The 18,471-nt window shown below is 36.9% G+C and overlaps 2 protein-coding genes across 5 annotated transcripts in view; one reads left to right on the top strand and one right to left on the bottom strand.

The window, feature by feature from the left end:
* LOC135465568 (uncharacterized) overlaps positions 1-4,246 on the top strand; it is a 28,811-nt gene extending 24,565 nt beyond the window's left edge. For all 4 annotated transcript variants that reach the window (XM_064742839.1, XM_064742846.1, XM_064742830.1 and 1 more), the window contains exons 22-27: positions 11-166; positions 594-736; positions 1,101-1,246; positions 1,962-2,059; positions 3,021-3,186; positions 4,014-4,246. In XM_064742839.1, coding sequence (XP_064598909.1) covers positions 11-166; positions 594-736; positions 1,101-1,246; positions 1,962-2,059; positions 3,021-3,186; positions 4,014-4,084 — 780 coding nt within the window. In that variant the 3' untranslated portion in view covers positions 4,085-4,246. The remainder of the gene's footprint in view (positions 1-10; positions 167-593; positions 737-1,100; positions 1,247-1,961; positions 2,060-3,020; positions 3,187-4,013) is intronic.
* Positions 4,247-4,391: 145 nt separating this feature from the next.
* On the bottom strand, positions 4,392-18,341 carry LOC135465601 (mitochondrial dicarboxylate carrier-like). The gene is made up of 9 exons (XM_064742871.1): positions 18,090-18,341; positions 13,807-13,926; positions 11,736-11,896; positions 10,675-10,716; positions 10,360-10,474; positions 9,629-9,721; positions 9,214-9,294; positions 8,108-8,164; positions 4,392-7,883 (listed from the first exon to the last, which is right to left on the bottom strand). Exons 1-9 carry the CDS (start codon positions 18,258-18,260, stop codon positions 7,779-7,781), a joined length of 945 nt encoding a protein of 314 aa, XP_064598941.1. The 5' UTR covers positions 18,261-18,341; the 3' UTR covers positions 4,392-7,778.
* Between the last annotated feature and the right edge of the window lie 130 nt (positions 18,342-18,471).

Raw genomic sequence — 18,471 nt, 5'->3', positions numbered from 1 at the left:
CCATTTGAAGGATATTGGGCACGTGTGTAACCTGACAACACCTGATTTGGTGAATGTTGGTTATTTTTTGCTGTCTCTGACTGAGGCAGAAATTAACTGTTTACCACTGGCTGAGGATGACCTGGTAGCAACTCTGGGATCCATGAGTGGGTGGTCCACTGCAAAGGTATAAACACATGTATACATAGTTCCCAAGCATATAAGCTGCGTGTTAATGCCTATCCAGTACAAGACATGGGTGTTTCCAGAGCATAGGTTCTCCACCTTTGCTTTGTGCATGGAGGAGCTGAAGTACATTACGGTAACCTACTTCTCTGTATCAGGTACTGAACAAAACCTTCTGCCATGCCTGAAGCCACAGCTGAACCGGCCAGAGCTTGATCAATGCCTGTGATCTCTTCAGTCTGGTTGGTCAGCTATGACGAAAACAGAGCTTTAAAGCCAGCAATAATGTTGCATCACATAGAGTGATGAGTTTTTGTTAATTTTGGATTACTGTAGTTGCATACATGTATAGATCTGTTCAGTAGCTACACTACATCACCTGACTATCACTGAATCATACTACATATGTACATGTTTTTATCGCGTAGCTTGGGAATCTTGCTTCTAACTACTTGAGCAAGCGTTCAGTCACTGTGAGCAACCTTACATCATCTGATGTGGCAGCACTGGGACATATCTTGTGTGGTTTTGACTCTGCAGATCTGGCCCAGTTGACATCTGCTGCTTTTGTGTAAGCACCTTTTTGTATCCTAGCTGGGTTTTTTTTCAATATTTCCAGGAGATGATGATAAACTTTTAGTACTTAGATCTAAGTTTTGATAAAATGTCATTTATATTTGGTTATTAAAGTGCTACATCAGGCATCTTAAGTAGTTCCCTGTCAGCATCGAAGGGTTCTGTTTGTTAATGCCTCCATTATCAGTTCTTCACAAATCAGTTTTCCAGAACTTTATAAAATGGTTCATCTGAAGACACAGTTTTTTCCCTTTTTGTCCATTTTCGACACAATTATGGCAATTTTGAATCTGTTATTGACTTAGACATAAAGATTCTTAATGCAATTAAAAAAATATCACAGCTAATTTTATTTACAGAGGGGCTAGTGCACAACTAGGAAGGCTCACCAGCTGTAATACAGCTAATCTTCAAGTTCTAAAAGAGACGGCAGTAAGAGCTGATGCCCTGGGTGCTATAAACACTTGGGGTGCTGAAATATTCAGTGAAATTGGTGTGATCATTGGTTAGTATACATGTACATTATTAGGTATCGTGGTGTCTTCATTTCTGCTTATAGACTCCAAAAAATATCAAAAAGGTCACATCTGGTAAACCTACACCAATGGCAGAGCTATACGAACACTTGATGTGGAATAAAATATAACTTTGAAAAGACGAGTATGTTGCAGGTTAATTTTCTTGTTTTGTTTTGTTTCTTTGTATATAAATTTTTACTTTACAAAATCCCAGATCTTTTTAATTCATAAATCTCCTTGTTTTCAAAACTTTGTAATGTGGCAGTGGTCTTTATTCACATTTCATGTTCTGTGATGTCATGAATTTGACCAGATGAAAGAGCCAGGTTTTCCATAGTATCATGGTGATCCAAATCATAGTTTGTTTGAACAAATTATAGACTGCCCAATGCACCACTTATTATGAATTATGAAAATCATACACATCATCCAGAAAGGCTATTGAGGTTTGGTTTGGTAGAGGCTTTAGGTGCTCTTAATTACAAATTATTTTTTTTTTATTTTTAAAAATTCTCATAAAACTGGTAAACCTCATTAATTTGTCTGAGCTGGGATTAAGATAGACATCTGTCTTAATCCTAGCTCTGAGGAACAGTAATCAATTGCTAATTAATATATTATGCATGTACAGCACCAGTAGTGAGGCAGTGGTATTTTATTCTCTACATAATTGCTAAAAGCTTTTTATAATGCACTATCCAGGTGGGTTTACTGCACAGGAGCTGCAAACTTTAGGTATAGACGTCATGGAAGGAATACCGGAGTATGCAATACCCCTCATTCCTGGCACTGCCTTACAGGTAGGTGTGCAGTGGACAGTAGTACCACACACCAAGTTAATGATGATGGCGTATATATATGAGATACATGTATGTATTTCAAACATCTTCCATCTGACCAATTCACATAGCTCTGTTAGTTAGATGAGAAAATTAGGATATACTGTATAGTAGCTCAGGCAGAACTGATTGATTTGGATGCATGCACAGCAATTTCCATACAAAGGTTTTTCCTTAGTGTTTTTGTCAGTGTTTATTTGATTTATTTGATTGGTGTTTTACGCAGTACTCAAGAATATTTCACTTATACAACGGCAGCCAGCATTATGGTGGGAGGAAACCAGATCTTCCCAGGTACGGTCGGAGAGGAAACCAGCATGAGCTGCACTTGAACTCACCTGTGTCAGTGTACATTTTTAAATTACTGCATTTGCTTTATGATAACATGGGCATTTTCTACTGTCTCAGCACAGCAGAAATGCAGTAAATGTGATTCCCAGAACTGTTCAGAGTTGAATACATTCACACACATCCTTTGTCCACTGCATGCATTAAGACACAGCCTGCATATTTTTCAACCAACTGTTTCCACTCTCGTGCACTGCCACCACATTACCATTCTTGTTAATGGGGTTTTACACATCCGTGTGCAGCGTATGTAAAGAACCCAGATACATCATATTGTAGTGATAAGAAGTGTGGAAGAAAGGAACCATTGAAGCTGTTAATGACATTTTCATGATATATTCTGTTTGTCCTTATGTTTGGCATGTGCTTATTCTGATTAAATTTGAAAATTGTTTGCTAGTTTTCAGTTAAAATTATTCTTGACAAGGCCAGTACTGGTGCAAATGTAGTTGCATCAAACCAAATTCCAGAAAGTGTTGCATCCTATGCCGGTAAGCAGGTGTTCATTTTTTGTTGGCTTTAAGCCAACTGTGACTTGTCTGCCAGGACATAAACCTTCCCATTTCCATTGAAGGCCATGTCAGTGGAGCAGTTAGGCAACTTGACCTTTGAGCAAGCCAGTGCTGTAAGCTCTACACAGAGGCAGCTGTTGTCCAGTGGCCAGATGGATGCCCTGCAGAAAGCTTTGTCATTAGGGGTCACAGTGGAAACATTTTCAGAGAGTGGAAGCCCTCTTGGTGGTAAGGAAACTGTGTGATAAAACCAGTGAGATTAGACAGGGCCAAATCTAGTTTACTTCAAACTCCAATACCCAGATGCTTCCCTTCCAAATTTTCTTTTTGAACTTTTTAATCAAAAATGGACAACAAATGATTAAAATTGAACCGTTATTCTCGGTGAAGTTCCCATTGGAATTAAAAATGGTTACCTGTTCCTCAACGCCTAGATTTAAGTCTGTTTGGGCACTTGTAGCAACTATATGACATGTAAAGTCCCATGAGCTGGGGGATGAGAGGCAAGAGATTTATTGGTGGGAGGGGCTGGGTGGAGGGCAATGTGAATTTTCAGAATGTCTGGAATGTCAAACATGCGGAGCAAACATTTAAACTTAATGAAACAATGCCAATGTACAATTCACAAATATTTTCTTTAAGAGAGAACTCTAACTTTTGCAGATGTATACTTGCTGTCCCAGAAGTGTATAAAGAGAAGAATGCCACATAGCAGTATGATAATTGCGACTTGAATGGTGCATTCAGTCATGAAAAGTAACAGCTGATCCTGTGTTCATCAGGGTATATTTGTATTCTCTCAGCGACATGGCTGATAACAGTTTTATATACACCAAAAATAATCTCTTATAACTTTGCTCCTGTGGCCAGTCTGAAGGGAGAGAATATAGAAGTCCAAATTGCCATATATTCCAAAAGCTGTGGTATATTTTTTATATTTATGTTAATGAAATACATGTATAAAGATATACATGTATTTACACTCTTTATAAAGATTTCAAATAGTCATTTGTTGAAAACCAGCCATTAACATTCTGTTTTATTTGTTTTTCCAGCTGCTGTTAATCTCAGCACCTTTTCCAGTGTGGCAGCCATGGTTGGCACAATATATCTCTTTTGGGTATGACAGACAAAAATCTGGTGCTACACAGAAAACTCTTTATCTTTAGTAACAATGTATGAGTTTATCACAAACATTCATATTTCAAAGTTATTTTGCAAAATTGTTTGAACTGGACATGAGGGTGTATAATTGCCTTTGACCTATTAAAAGATGTTGAACAATGTATGTTTGTTTTCGCTCCTCAAGTGTACTTCACAAACCACCTAATAATTGTGTGTAATCTATTTTCTTGTACTACTTTAGCATTTGTTGAATTGTGGTTCAAGGTCACTTTCAACATTATTTTGGTCCTATTACGATGGCGTCTCTTTGTAGCAGGCTGAACACATTACAGCCCTATGTAAAGTGCTGCTTTACGGGAACGCCATTCTTTAGACACTAGAAAAGATGCCCCACCCAGTCACATTCTGACACCACCGAGGCAGTTGCTCTATCTACTAAGAACAACCCAAATACTATCATGTCATACACTCCAGACATGAAACCTCACCAGTTCCCAGTACCAAATGTTAACTGCGCCCGAGTAATGCCATGTATCAGTATTGTTTTTGGTATAAGTAAAACATGCTGCTCCTGAAACAGTACAATTGACCTTCACTCACTTTCTCAGTTGAAAAACTCATATTTGGCTGTTTAGCACAGTGTCCAAACTGTATGTTTGGCAATAATGTATCCAATCTTTGTGGTTGTGGAACCCTATTCTGATGATCTGCACGGACTTTTGTTCAGCAAATACAGTGTATATACAGCTACAGTAGTACAATAAATGCTTGTTCCTGGAGGATTTGACTATGATCTGCTAAATTTGAATGTGAATTCCTTACTACACAGCAGCAGCTAAAGTATTTGAACAAGTAACTTTATTGGTGCTTTTGAGCATAATATTATACAGTTATTCATGTGCATCCAAATTCACCTTTTCACACATAAAGTAATGGAATACAACTAGCCTGGTGAATTACTCCGTTAAGGAACATGTCTTTATATATGGCAACAAAAGAAGACAACATGAACACGGTCAAGTCAGTTCAACAGTTTAATAGGTTGTTAAATGTTCCACACATCGCCTGGGAATGTCACATGTGTGTAAAAATGGCAGCACCTTTTTTGATACATTTTTTTGCTTAGGTGTTTCTTATCAGGCATTTACATGTAGCTTGAATCTAGACCTTCAACATGTAAAAGAAGTTATTACTGTCTGGCTATAGTGTTTTAATGTCTGCATCTCTTAGCCACCAAAATTAGTCGTTACCATGCTGTGCAAAATGCATTGTTTGCAAGTAACATCACTGTTCCATGAGTACATTATGCGCAGTGACACACAGAAAAAGCACCCACCGAATGGATGAGGGTACCGAAAGACGAATTTTTGGAGTAAAGACAAGGTTTCATTGTAACAATACCAAAAAGTTTGCATTGCAAGCACACAAACATGTGAACATTACCTGAAAATGTTGCATAATGGTATTTCACTAACCTGAAGAGCTAAGTTGATGTCAGAGTCTACAATCATCAAAGTGCTAATGTTGAATGTGTGCTGATGTCTGCTGTACATGAACAAATACAAAGGTTATTGTTTATGATGACGCATGTGCGTGGCTATCCAAGGTAGATCTGCTATTCACGGTATCATTTAGCCCAGATAAATTATACTACATTAGCAGAACATTTATAAGTTTTTGACAAAATCTAATTAACTTTGTTTGATAAAAACACTTTACAATGTTAAATGTTTGTTCCTTGTAAAAGTAAATTTAATCATAAAAGCTTGTCAAAAATGGATAAAATTACCTTAATATTATGATACAGTACATTTTCAAATGACTTGCTACGTGTGTGTAATAGTACATGTACATGTATGTATGCATCAAGTAAAAATATTTCAGATAAAAAGTTCCATGTAAATATCACATTGATAAATAAGAACATAGACATGTAGACATGAATCTACATGTATCATACGCCAACAAATCACCATATGAACAGGTGAAAACAGGCTTAACAACTCCATACAATGGAGTATTTTTTCCTCTAAATGAGGCCCAACACTGTGAGTCTCATTGCTACTATCAAAGTAAAATAGGTTAAATCAAATTCTAAAACACAAAGGAGTTCAATGGGACACTTGTATAACAAATTTTACCACAAACATTAACATTCCTCTGACATCATCTTTCAAATAGCTACATTACACACCATAAGAGCAAAAATCGCATGTCACAATTAAAACTGTCACTCTTTAATTTGTTATAGATTTTAATACAGTACATCAATATGTAAATAGCTTTGTTTCCCCAAGTTGTGAAATAAGGCAGTCATTTATTGGCTATAAAGCAATCTAAGTCACATTTAGTAATGTAATAAAACACTTGCTGACTGTCTACTGCACAAGATTTAAAACCTAGGCTGAGCTTGAACACTGTAAATTTATTTGATGCATCAAAGTATTGATGTTTAAACCCACGATCTCCTATCTTTACAGTTATCCAATCATCATGCCTTTAACAATCTCTCAATTTTGGATGAAAACATTTTGATGAATAGAAGACTAATAGAGAACAATGAGAACAACATATAAAACTCTCATGTAAAAACACAAAAAATCCTGTTTCACTCTGATCACCAACATAAATCTTCGAACAACATATCTTTCTACATCCATCTCATATGACAAAATAACAAAACAAAACAAAAAATAAGGTATAGACTTTTGGCTAGGTGTAGAATAAAAGCAATCAAAGGTACTTCATGAATTTTTTAAACATTTGACTATCTCAATATTATACTATCTTTCCTCAAATAACCACCTTGAACATTCATATCCTGAGTGGTGTTCTACCAAGTGGCTTTTGTGTCTGGATCATCCATGTCATATCGACTCTTCAGATTCAAAATGGAATCAGAAACTACTAGTTAATTTCATCAGCTGCATTCAGACAATGCGATTTGTTGAGTGCTACAATCTCATGAAATACCATGTCCCTGTGAAACCTGATGGGTCAACTGGACAATCGTACGGTATGAATGCGGATTATGTAAGATATACACATAGAAATCTGAGCTGAGAAACACAGCCCATGAATGTACCAAGTAATGTACCAGTTAGTGGAGGAGATAGTTAAATATTTGCAGTAATAAATTCAAAGATGCTAATTTTCTTACTAATCAGCCTGCTAAATTAATTCTATATTTGAAGAAACTAATTATCATAAGCTATGCAACTCAGTGAAACAACAACAATCACAAGTTCCCTATAGTTTGCAGGAATAAATAAAATCAGAATGACTTAATGAGTATATAGTACATGATAAATGATTTTTGAATTTCTGGTTTACATGACACCTGAGTAGCTTGGGCTTGAAATGGTAAAGCACAGGGTAGAAAGTGAAATGTTAAGACAAACATGGCACAGATGACCAAGAGCACCTTGATTTAATTTCATAGACAGACCATGCCAAAAATACCAGTCCTCAAAAAATAATACAGCATTGCTGAATTGCTGCCACCTCAACTGCAATACCCTGATAAATACAATCTCAACTTCACAAAACTTCAGAATACCAGTGTACAATCTTTTTAAGCGTGACAGTCTGGGTTATCAGTCCCAAATGACTGAACTCTGCTGTAGGGGAAGTGCATCAGACTTGTGTCCGTGAATGCACAGTGTACAATGTGCCTTAAACTTATGGGTACAGTACTAAGTTGGCGTAGGATCATACCCAAAGTTTAATCTAATTTGCTCAAAGAAAATAAAAGTTAACACTGTATGAGGGCCTAATCTCACAAATGCTGGAACAAATCCCTGAAAAGTAAAGAAACTCACGTTAAAAAAAATACATGTGATATATGTGTTAATACTTTCACTTTTGCATAAATTTTCTTTGCCTTCATACACACATTTCTACCTGTTACTTCTTCAGTTCTCATTTTGCTCTAATTTTACAAGTACTGATATGCAGGTGAACGAGATCGTTCACACCATGTGGATTTCAATATCAAAAGATACCCATCAACTAAAATGCTTACTTTCACAAATCCAAGTGGCCCATTTTTGGCAATATCCTTTGCACAGGAAAAAAGGTTCTGAAAGAAAACATACCTGAGAGGTAAATGATAGATTCATGATCCAAATCACAGAACTGAGCATAAAGTCCATTTGTGGTTTTAACCCAACAGTGATAGCCACTGCACAATTGTGGCTGCAATGTTAACAGCCTGCTGGATTAACTTATAAGAACACTATAATGTTCATATGTCACAAGGTCCCTAGGCAATATGATCCATCGTATGTATAATTCTGCCATCCCACACTCAACGCTATAAAATGCAGTGCTACCAGACCGAAACATACACAATTATGTCACACCCAAGGATACCAGGTCTTACATAAAGCTGATCAATGATTCCCAACGTTCTGAAAACTCCACAATGATGCCAAATCACACACTTAAAGCTTTCGACTCAAGAATGAGATAAGATCAATGTGTTCTAGCAAACATAATATCATTGATATCATTATTAATGATCTTATGCTATAAAATCCCAGGTGTGATTAGATCAATGCCTCTAAACACAATTAAACCACCACAATGCTGCCACATTACACATTCTGCTTAATTTGTTCCAATATACCAATCTCAAATCAGACCATTGGTACACGGTATCTTGAAACCTTGCCAAATGATATCATATGCCAAATACATCAGTCCTTTGTATGTGTGTAACCAACTACTTTATGAAGTACCGGTACCCTGTGTTGGCTTCTTATAGCTTACCATGTCTGGTGCAGTTATGGTAAATCATCTAAAATTTACTTCATAAATAAGTTGCCTGTTATTTGACTGGGAGTTCAATTGACCTTAGAAAGGTGCTTTCATTTTTGTTAAGCAGGTACACTGTAGAATAAAATCCTACTGAAAAATGCATGTTTCGGCAGCAAAAGTATTAATGTATGACATTAATTTTCTTTTAAAAATGCATTTTGTGGTGCATTACAATCAAAATTTTAGTTCATTTTACAGTATGTCCCCACTCTAAACACACAAACAGCATTTCAATGTCAATCCTTTCCAGAGCACATGTAAATGTATTCACTATTTATTTCTCAGGTTGCTCATGTTACCAATACTTACAGAGTATTCTCCTGGCTTTGCATTCATCATTCTCGTTTTCATCACATCTAGAGGTTGGGTGAGGAAGGTGGCAATTGTACCCTGCCAGACAGGAAAACTTAGATACACATTATAATTTACAGTGCATACAATCAGCACAATGTGTATGCAAACTCCTCGTAGAGACCTTTTCTACAGTAGTGTCTACTGATTGGGCATTAACTTCGGTCCTTCAAAAAGGCAACAAATTCCTCTTTTTCAAGACATAAATTATTCGGAAATATATAAAAGAAAGATCTCTATACATCTAGAATAGCCTGACAATTATACGATAATTCTTAGATGTTTACACTGTGTCAATTCACTCTTGTAGAGGGTTTATTTTAAACAGCCATCTGAGTATATCTATTTAGAAGAAAGATAAATTCTTACTTACAGCCATAATACTGCATGAAAAATGTGTTGTGAGGTTGTCGCCGAAATAGCCAGTCTTCAACAGCACGATCTTTATCTGATCATAACAAGCCAGCTGAAAATAGAAAGCATTACTAGAGCCGTTGTATCAAAGAAATACATATCATTTCACAATTCCATAACAAGCCTATTCATGCAAACCTTCAGAATATATATAATTACAAGAGTAAAAATCCAACATCTCTTTCACATGGACCATGGAGCCCAGAAAGGGGAGGGAGCTGGTGGGCTTCAGCCAGTTTTCTAGAAAGCAGCCATTTTCCCTTAAATTGAAGGTGGTTCTGCAGCTCCTACCTACGAGCTAACTGTACAAGAATAAATACGCCCACAACTTCAGCAAAGTATTCTTAGTACAAAGACATTGTTTTATGCTATGCTGAAAGGTATCCTACATATTCTACACCATTTTCATTACTCAGCTGATGTGGTCATTTGACTCTGCTTACTGAGTTGAACTAGCTCAATTGCATAATGTAGCTGAACCAAACTTTTCTCTCAGTGTTAGTGAAAAAATTAGGGTTGCCAAGGGTACCATAACCTTACACAATAACTTATTCTGCTCTTAAACAGAATGTAGCCCACCATTTTTAAAGTCTAGAATGTACATGACTGTACAGAACTCATTTACATTGAGTTACATGCCTGTAAAATATTCGCAACAGCCTTTCCTAAGGAATGAATCAACCAGCTTACCTGTCCTATCGTTACAAGAACTGCCCTACTACTGGCCATTGTTGCACCTGAGAAGTTCTTTCTGATGCCCTCTTCCTTCAACACTCGATACAAGCCATCAACTGCATGCTTGTAACTGAAAAGAAAGTTTGTGAAATGGAAATTATAACACTTTCACATATCACCAAACACACTCCCACGCACACATTATACTGTATATTCCACTGCCTTTGAAGTCTACAACTGATGTGAATCAGCTCATCAAATAACGATACCTGAGGAAGTTGTTGTGGCATGAAATATAATGCTGCAATGTTTATACTACTGATTACTTACTTTCTCCTTAGCTCTGGTGGAAGTTTTATATCGTTCTGCATCCTGAAAAAAATGAACAAAATAGACAATCATAATGAAAAGTTCTTACATTTAAGACATATACATGTTTTGTTTGCAGCTAGAAGAGAAAGTTCAATAAATGAAGTACAGATTTATTTATTCAAATTTTAAACATTCTAGATTTTGTGAGAAAAAAGTTATCTTACATGGGTAAAACACTATTTTTTTATTTATTTATTTATTTATTTGATTGGTGTTTTACGCCGTACTAAAGAGTATTTCACTTATATGACGGCAGCCAGCATTATGGTGGGAGGAAACCTTGCAGAGCCTGGTGGAAACCCAGACCATCTGCAGATTGCTGGCAGACTTTCCCCCATATGGCTGGAGAGGAAGCCAGTATGAGATGGACTTGAACTCACAGTGAAGGCACTGGTGAGAGGCTCCTGGGTCATTACGGTAAAAAACGAATGGACACTACATGTACATGTAGGTTAATATCCAATATAAAATATGACCCATTAATGAAGTAAATGTCTTGACCATAATGGACCTTTTTCATATTGTGCAGACCAGACATACAATGTCATGAAAGTTTTCAAATAATATGCACATCTGTGGTCTGAAGGGTTGCAGTGTTGGCACAAGGTCACATTACGACGAGTGTAGCGTCATCACATATGATTTTTTTTTTTTTTTGATTGGTGTTTTTACGCCGTACTCAAGAATATTTCACTTATACGACATCGGCCAGCATTATGGTGGGTGGAAACCGGGCAGAGCCCGGGGGAAACCCACGACCATCCGCAGGTTGCTGTCAGACCTTCCCACTTACGGCCGGAGAGGAAGTCAGCATGAGCTGGACTTGAACTCACAGCGACCGCATTGGTGAGAGGCTCCTGGGTCATTACGCTGCGCTAGCGCGCTAACCGACTGAGCCACGGAGGCCCCCGTCATCACATATGAATTGTGATGCATTGCTGACCTCCTGACACTGCAGAGTGTCGGGTCTTGCAGAACAAAATTGGGATTATGAAGACGGCCTATTGTTCACTACTTGCCTCACGTTGACCAGATCTGCAGGGGTGCCTACCAGCCCCCCTGTGGCTCCCGCAAACCCTGCCAGTAGTACTTTCTGATAAAAGGGGAAGGCTTGGCCATCTTTGGTCAAATGTTTCTTCACTGTCTCATAGATTGCAAACCTTGTCATAGAATATGTCAACTATAATGATACAAATATCAAAAAAGACAGTGTTAACAAACCTGAATCATTTTCCATCGAACACATGTATGCAGCATATTTTTGCTTACTCTAAGAGCAATATTCTATATCTGTGTGGAATGGTATTATCAATAACTTTGTAAAGTTTAAGGTTGCATCTATAGTCATCAAACTAGATATTGTTTACACTGGAAATGTATCGAGAAATCTAGGACATAATGTGTAGCATTTTTGCTACACAGAGTGCTAATTTGCTATAATTTCTGTAAATATTTGCAGGACTTGCTTAATTATGAAGAAAACATCTAATCTGACAATTAAGATCTTTTTTTTTGTTTTGCTAAATTGGCATAGGGTCAATGTACGGGGCAAGAAAAGGTACTGATGTTGGAAGTTCTGCAACTTTTTTAGAATGTCATCAATACAAGAAACAGGAAGTTGGACACAGGTTTTATATACCCACTTATGCACATACATGTATATAATAACTAATTTTACAGATCATAATTATATAGCAAAGTTATCCTGAAGGAAGTAGCCCCAGATAATCTAGATCTGCAAGGTTCACCATGAATATTGTGTATACAGTGACCCTGACTTCTTAACCTAAATATGACATGGACTCGCTTTACACATAGGTGAACACATGTAACAATTGCTCAGACAAGGATGCCGGCTCAGTCTTCCTCAAGTAACAATAGGAACAATGTGACTCAAATTCACTCCACATTCCTCTTACTGAACATTAAAACCAATTAGATCCACTTCTCCTATTGAACTTCACCCTGTTTCCTGATCCTGACACTGTCCTGATGGACTCTACACGACCTTTAATACATACACAAGATTAACCTACAAAATTACATTTATCTCAGTTAAGACCACAAAATGTTTGTATAAATCCAACAAAGTACTAAGTTTGGGTTCACTGTATACAAACTGTGTGGAGAATATAAACATACATGCTTTTTAAATGTAACTGTATAAACTGACTGTCAAACTGATGATGGTCAGAGAATTACAGTGTTTAAGCTCTCACAATAGTTTCCAAATACCATGACTTTTAGTGCCACAAGGTTACACCATAGAGAATATGGGTCAACCCTAAACATATAATAGCTTGTATATATGTATCAAGTCAACCTGTTGGAACAACAGAATGAGATCAATACACTGCAGCCTACTTATGCGTAGGCCCTCCATGTTACAACGCTTTCATAACGATATTTATTGGCACAAGTGATAAGATTATCAAAGTCAGCGGAAGCAAAGTTCAGAACATCCCATCCTAAGGGAGTACATGTAGACAATAAAAGCTAAGTATGCAAATAAGTACATATAAAAACACTGAGTGGTTAATTAATCGCAATAAAATAATATACCCTAAATGACCATAAATTTCATCCATGACTAACTTGCTCATTTTTCCTGGTTCTGAGAGTTCTGTTGATTTTAGGAAGCTGTTTTGAGGTTTGCTTGGACAAGGGATGATATTATACTGAAAAATTTTAAGTTTCAGCACCAAAAATAATATTTTGTGACATTTATTCGAATCTAAAAATGCACTTTTGTGGACTATCTCTTTGTCTTTCAATGGTCCAGACTGAGTTAACTGACCTATTCAGCAGTGTTTTGCAGCGCTCAGTTATGGACTGAACCAAACAACATCCACAAGGGATACAAGTCATTACACTGTCATTCTCCTGACAAAAGTCAGAAAAAACAAACTGTCACAAATGACCATATTGGGAATATTACCATGAAAAGATGACACAGCTTTTGACCAATTTTCTGTATGGTTAATGAGAATGTATAAGAACTGTAGCACAAACTTACTATCTTATCAAAAAGAAATATCTGTTGTCTCTCCTCATCGGAAATGTCAAACACAATCTCGCACCTGTACTCACCTGTCTCAAAAGTGAGGCAGTCAGTCCATTATATAATCCAAATATTCCATCATTTTTTATTATCCTTAAGGCCATGGTGACAGCCCGCACCTTTTCCCCCTGCTGTGTCTGTAAGTGGACCTGCAAAATAACACATATTCATTTATTTATTTATGTAAAATGTGGTTTAATACATTGCTTGACACGAAGTGGGAGTGACACACACAATCCCATAGGTTGAATTTACCAGAAAATTTACCTTTATACTTAAGTCAGTTGTTTTAAAAACCAGAAAACTTTCCAATTTGTCTCAGTTTAAATTGAAATACTATACCGCATTTGAGTAACACTTTATTTCCACAATATTTCTACTAGGTTCACAGCAATGAAACTGGCTATTTTTAGTCTGTTGCCATGGAAGCCAAAAGACTGATCAAAACAGCACCTGTTTTAAGAGAAACCCCAATCCTAAGTTTAACAGAATGGCCATTTTTGAGTTCATGCCATCCAAATTTTCTATTGCTAGTCAGTTGCATTGGAAACCAGGAATCTTATTGAAATAGCCTTAGTTTAAATAGGAACCTACTGTAATTCTTCAACGTTTTCACATGTTTGGAAGGTATTATTCTGCATATACTGATAAAACTATACTTTTTGTGCAGCCCTCAAATTGGCCAATCCAACCAATTTAGTTTAGTCTTCAAAATCAGATTAGAAATGTACATAAATTGCACTGAAAGTTAATCTTTCATACGTGAAAAGGTTGAGGAATTAGGGTATTTCCGCTCATTACGAACCTGCATACCAGATATGAAATCCTTATTTGCAATGGTTTAACTTAAAATGCCATCAGATGGAAACCAGAATTTAATTGCAAAAGCCTCAGTTTAAATACCGTTTAAATACACTCCAAATACAAAATCCTTATCTGAAACTGTTGACATCCAATATGATCGTAGAAAATCAAGTTATTTTCTAATGGTTACCTTGGAAACCAGAAATTTGATCAAAACAGCCCCAGTTTAAACAGGAATCTAGTTCACCTCAACAAGAAGCTAAATACAAAAACTGAAATGAAAGAGGTCTGACACCCATTGCAATCACAGTCAGTGGAAGTTGCTATTTCTGATCTGTTGGCATGGAAATCAGAAATATGACAAAAACAAACTCAGTTTAAACAGAAACCTAGGTCATCTAAAAATACATCAAATATGAAACCATTATTTGAAGCAGTGTTATCTACAACAGACAGATGGCACAATACTAGACTTTAGTATGACATTTATTTTGGCAGACCAACATAGCCCAGTGAGTAGGCATCAAATACCCTATTTCTGAGGTAAGCTCTTGTTCATTTTACACTTTGTTTATGTAGTACCAGAAGTTTGTTAACTAATAAAAATAATAGTTTACATACTTTTGCTAATACCTTTTGAAACCAGTTTAGACACAATTTAGCTTCTTGTTTCATTTTATTGTGAATTTTGAAGAATAGTATGTGAATTGTGAACTATTTCACCTGTTACAACAATGTATTAATTCTCCATGGAAGGTCGCTAGCTAACAGTGAATCTGATCAATACTCTTACATATAACTTGTTACAAGATGTTCTTTTTGTTAAACCTAAAATCATAACACAGGTATATTAACAGAAGACATGGCACAAGCTTTCATGGGTGTAATTTTCTGACTCTTGAGACTGGATAGAATTTCATCACAGCACGGCTAATAGTAGGTACATATATAATATCCTAATGTTTTTAGTGCTGGGCAACCTGTGTCTGCCTTTATACCCCCACAGTTTTACAGGCAGTCCATGGGACTCCCACAGGCTTATTGATCACAACTGTTTCAATGACATATGTTACTGTTTGATTTGTCACACAAGGTTAAACCCACATCACAACTTGGCCAGTCTCCACAACTGTCAATGATGGCACAGGATAACATAACATTACTTGCCATTCACCCAGACTGTACTGACTGCTTTGAACATGTGGGAGCCGGTATATAAGCAATTGCACATGCATGTATATATACATGCATTCCCTTCTCATGCAACCGACTGTTCACCTATACTGTTCAGGTATAAACCTGCAGTGGTTGCCTCAATGAAGAATACATTTTGACAGCCTTTACAACATATGACAGCATATATACATATATAGGAACTGTTTCAGCTGAAAACAATGAGAACGCTTTCTACATGCTTGCACACACGTGACCATATAAATATGTTGATGAGATTCCTTCACTTTTGACACTAGTAGTTAACTTGTACACCATGCATAATGCTAGAATTCAACAGATATTAAAACTTCTCACTGCAATACAGCACGCATTATACAAATCAAACCTGGGATTAAGATAGTCTAACTAATCCCACAATTAGCATAGATACACAAATACATGATGTCTATACGATGTACAGCATACTGACCATACCTATGCCTATATTGCCGTTCTCCATATCTTTAGTTTTATGATGTTGATTATACACAGTGAACCATGCAGACTCACTTAGTGATATTCAAATTTTTTAAAACCTCTAATTGTAATTCAAAAAATACTAGTGCAATATATTTACTAAAGAAGAAAGAACAAGTAATGAATGAAGGCTTGACTCATGGATTAATCACCAAACTGGCAGTATTTCAGCCATATTGTGACAATTTATAAAACTGTAACATGTGTACCAGTCTAATGCAGTACCACATGTACAATCTTTATGATGCTGGTTATCCAGTTATAGCCAGTAACACTGCTAGTTTGATAACAGGCGATGAGCCAAGGTTAAGTGGACAGCAGTCACACTGTCCATTTTCATGACACAACTTTTGCTCCTCATTTCGGGTTACAAATGTGTTTCAAGAAAGGCTTCATGCACCATATTGTGTTGTTTTAAAGTTTACATAAATACTAAAACCATAAACATTTTGAAATCCAACATGTGAAAATCTATTCACGCTTAATTATATAGTGCAGCGTTTTCTGCACAGTGTCTATTCTGGTCTACATTAACTTAACTGTATAACTACGACAGAAGTTAAGTTCCTAATAGCCAAGGGAGATAACTTTACTACACAGATGTCAGTGATGCCAAGGATGCGCTTAGCGGGGGAGTTTGGAGTCAATAGGGCAGTTTTGAGTTCAAACTCATTTGTTGCTGAAGGTAAAGTTCAGAAGCTTTTTCTCTTTATTTATTTTTACTTTCACTAGTTAAGACACATCCTAAACTGCATATTATGAAAGAAAAATAAACCGTTTCAAGTATCCTTTCATCCTCTCAAGCTTTGGAAGGTATGACTGAGTAGAGCTGGCCAAGTTGGTATCCTGAAAGTCAGGAACTTAAGTTCACAAACACTATTAGATCCTCAATTTTCTCGATTATTTGTCTTATCTAAAAAACTTAACAGCATGGTAAGCTTTCTCGTCTATTTTAAACCTGCCAGTACTCAAATCTAAACGAAACTACTGACAGAATATCATTTTTTTTAATACTTGATACCCAAACCTGCCAAAGAACACACAGTTCTCAAGAATAATGTAATCCTGTTTAATTAGTTTTCTATATACTATGAACCACCCCATTTTAAAACAGGCTGACTGATCCTACTGTACTTAAAGTGACATCACCCAAGAAAGGGACATCACTCTTTGTCACATCGTATCTCAACACTTATGTATAGCATATTATTACAGCCGCACATGTTCAAATGGTGAAAAATGTCGAATCAGTTTGCTGAGTTTTTTAGAATTTGACAAATCGCACCATGTAAAAGTGGCTTGGAAGAAAGGAGTTATCCTATTTTCATTTGACTTGTTCACTTGCACTTACGCCAATTTGACAAGTTGCACTGCGTAAACATTACCCTCCTTGTACATGCATGTGTTTTGTTTTTGCTCTGTTTTTTTTTTACTATTAGTGTTGAGTAAAACTGAATAACCAATACAAAGAGAACAAGTAAAGGTTAGATCACTTCACTATAACGGTGGGTGGTAGTTGAGGGGTTACCGTAAGGTGTCTTCACACTCCAATAACTGACTGCAAGACCGGCTTATCTGTTTCGTTTTGTGCCCATGACCATTAATGACAATTCATACAGTGGTTACATGCATACTATCTGTGACCAGCAGTCGTCCAGGATGCCCTTATTCTTTCCAGATACCATATAGGCCTACGTAACATATTCATGTCAGTCACCTATTTGCTCTTAAAACAAACACCACAGGTTTGTGAAAGTTTGTGATCGCGTCTGAAACCGATCATTTGCATTCTTTAACCACCACTGTGCTGAATTACCTTCAGAAGGTCGAGTGGATGCGTGCAGCACGCTGCCCCAGCGCTTGCCAAGCCACCGAAGTACCATCTCCCAAGCCGTTTTGACTTATCTACGACTGGCGCGTGCCTCATCGTACGTCTTACAGCGAACTCACTAGCGGGGTTATCCGACACTCCGGTTTGATGCGGCATAATGACGATTTCAGGTAATTGTCGTAAAACCAATGATGGTTTGACCACATACGAGGTTCAACACGGTGAAATATCGGTAAACTAAAAGCCGATTATATAGTACTGTACATTTCCGAATGGCAGAAGTGGGTCCGATGTTCCCGGGAATTGGGTCACCTTCAGCTGAGACAATAAAGCCCAACCAATCCAAACACTGATAAAACTGCGCATG

The sequence above is a fragment of the Liolophura sinensis genome, chromosome 1 (genome assembly GCF_032854445.1).
Source record: "Liolophura sinensis isolate JHLJ2023 chromosome 1, CUHK_Ljap_v2, whole genome shotgun sequence".
Taxonomy (NCBI): Eukaryota; Metazoa; Mollusca; class Polyplacophora; order Chitonida; family Chitonidae; genus Liolophura; species Liolophura sinensis.
The sequence above is the reverse complement of the archived record's forward strand: the minus strand, read 5'-3'. Positions and strand labels throughout refer to the sequence as shown.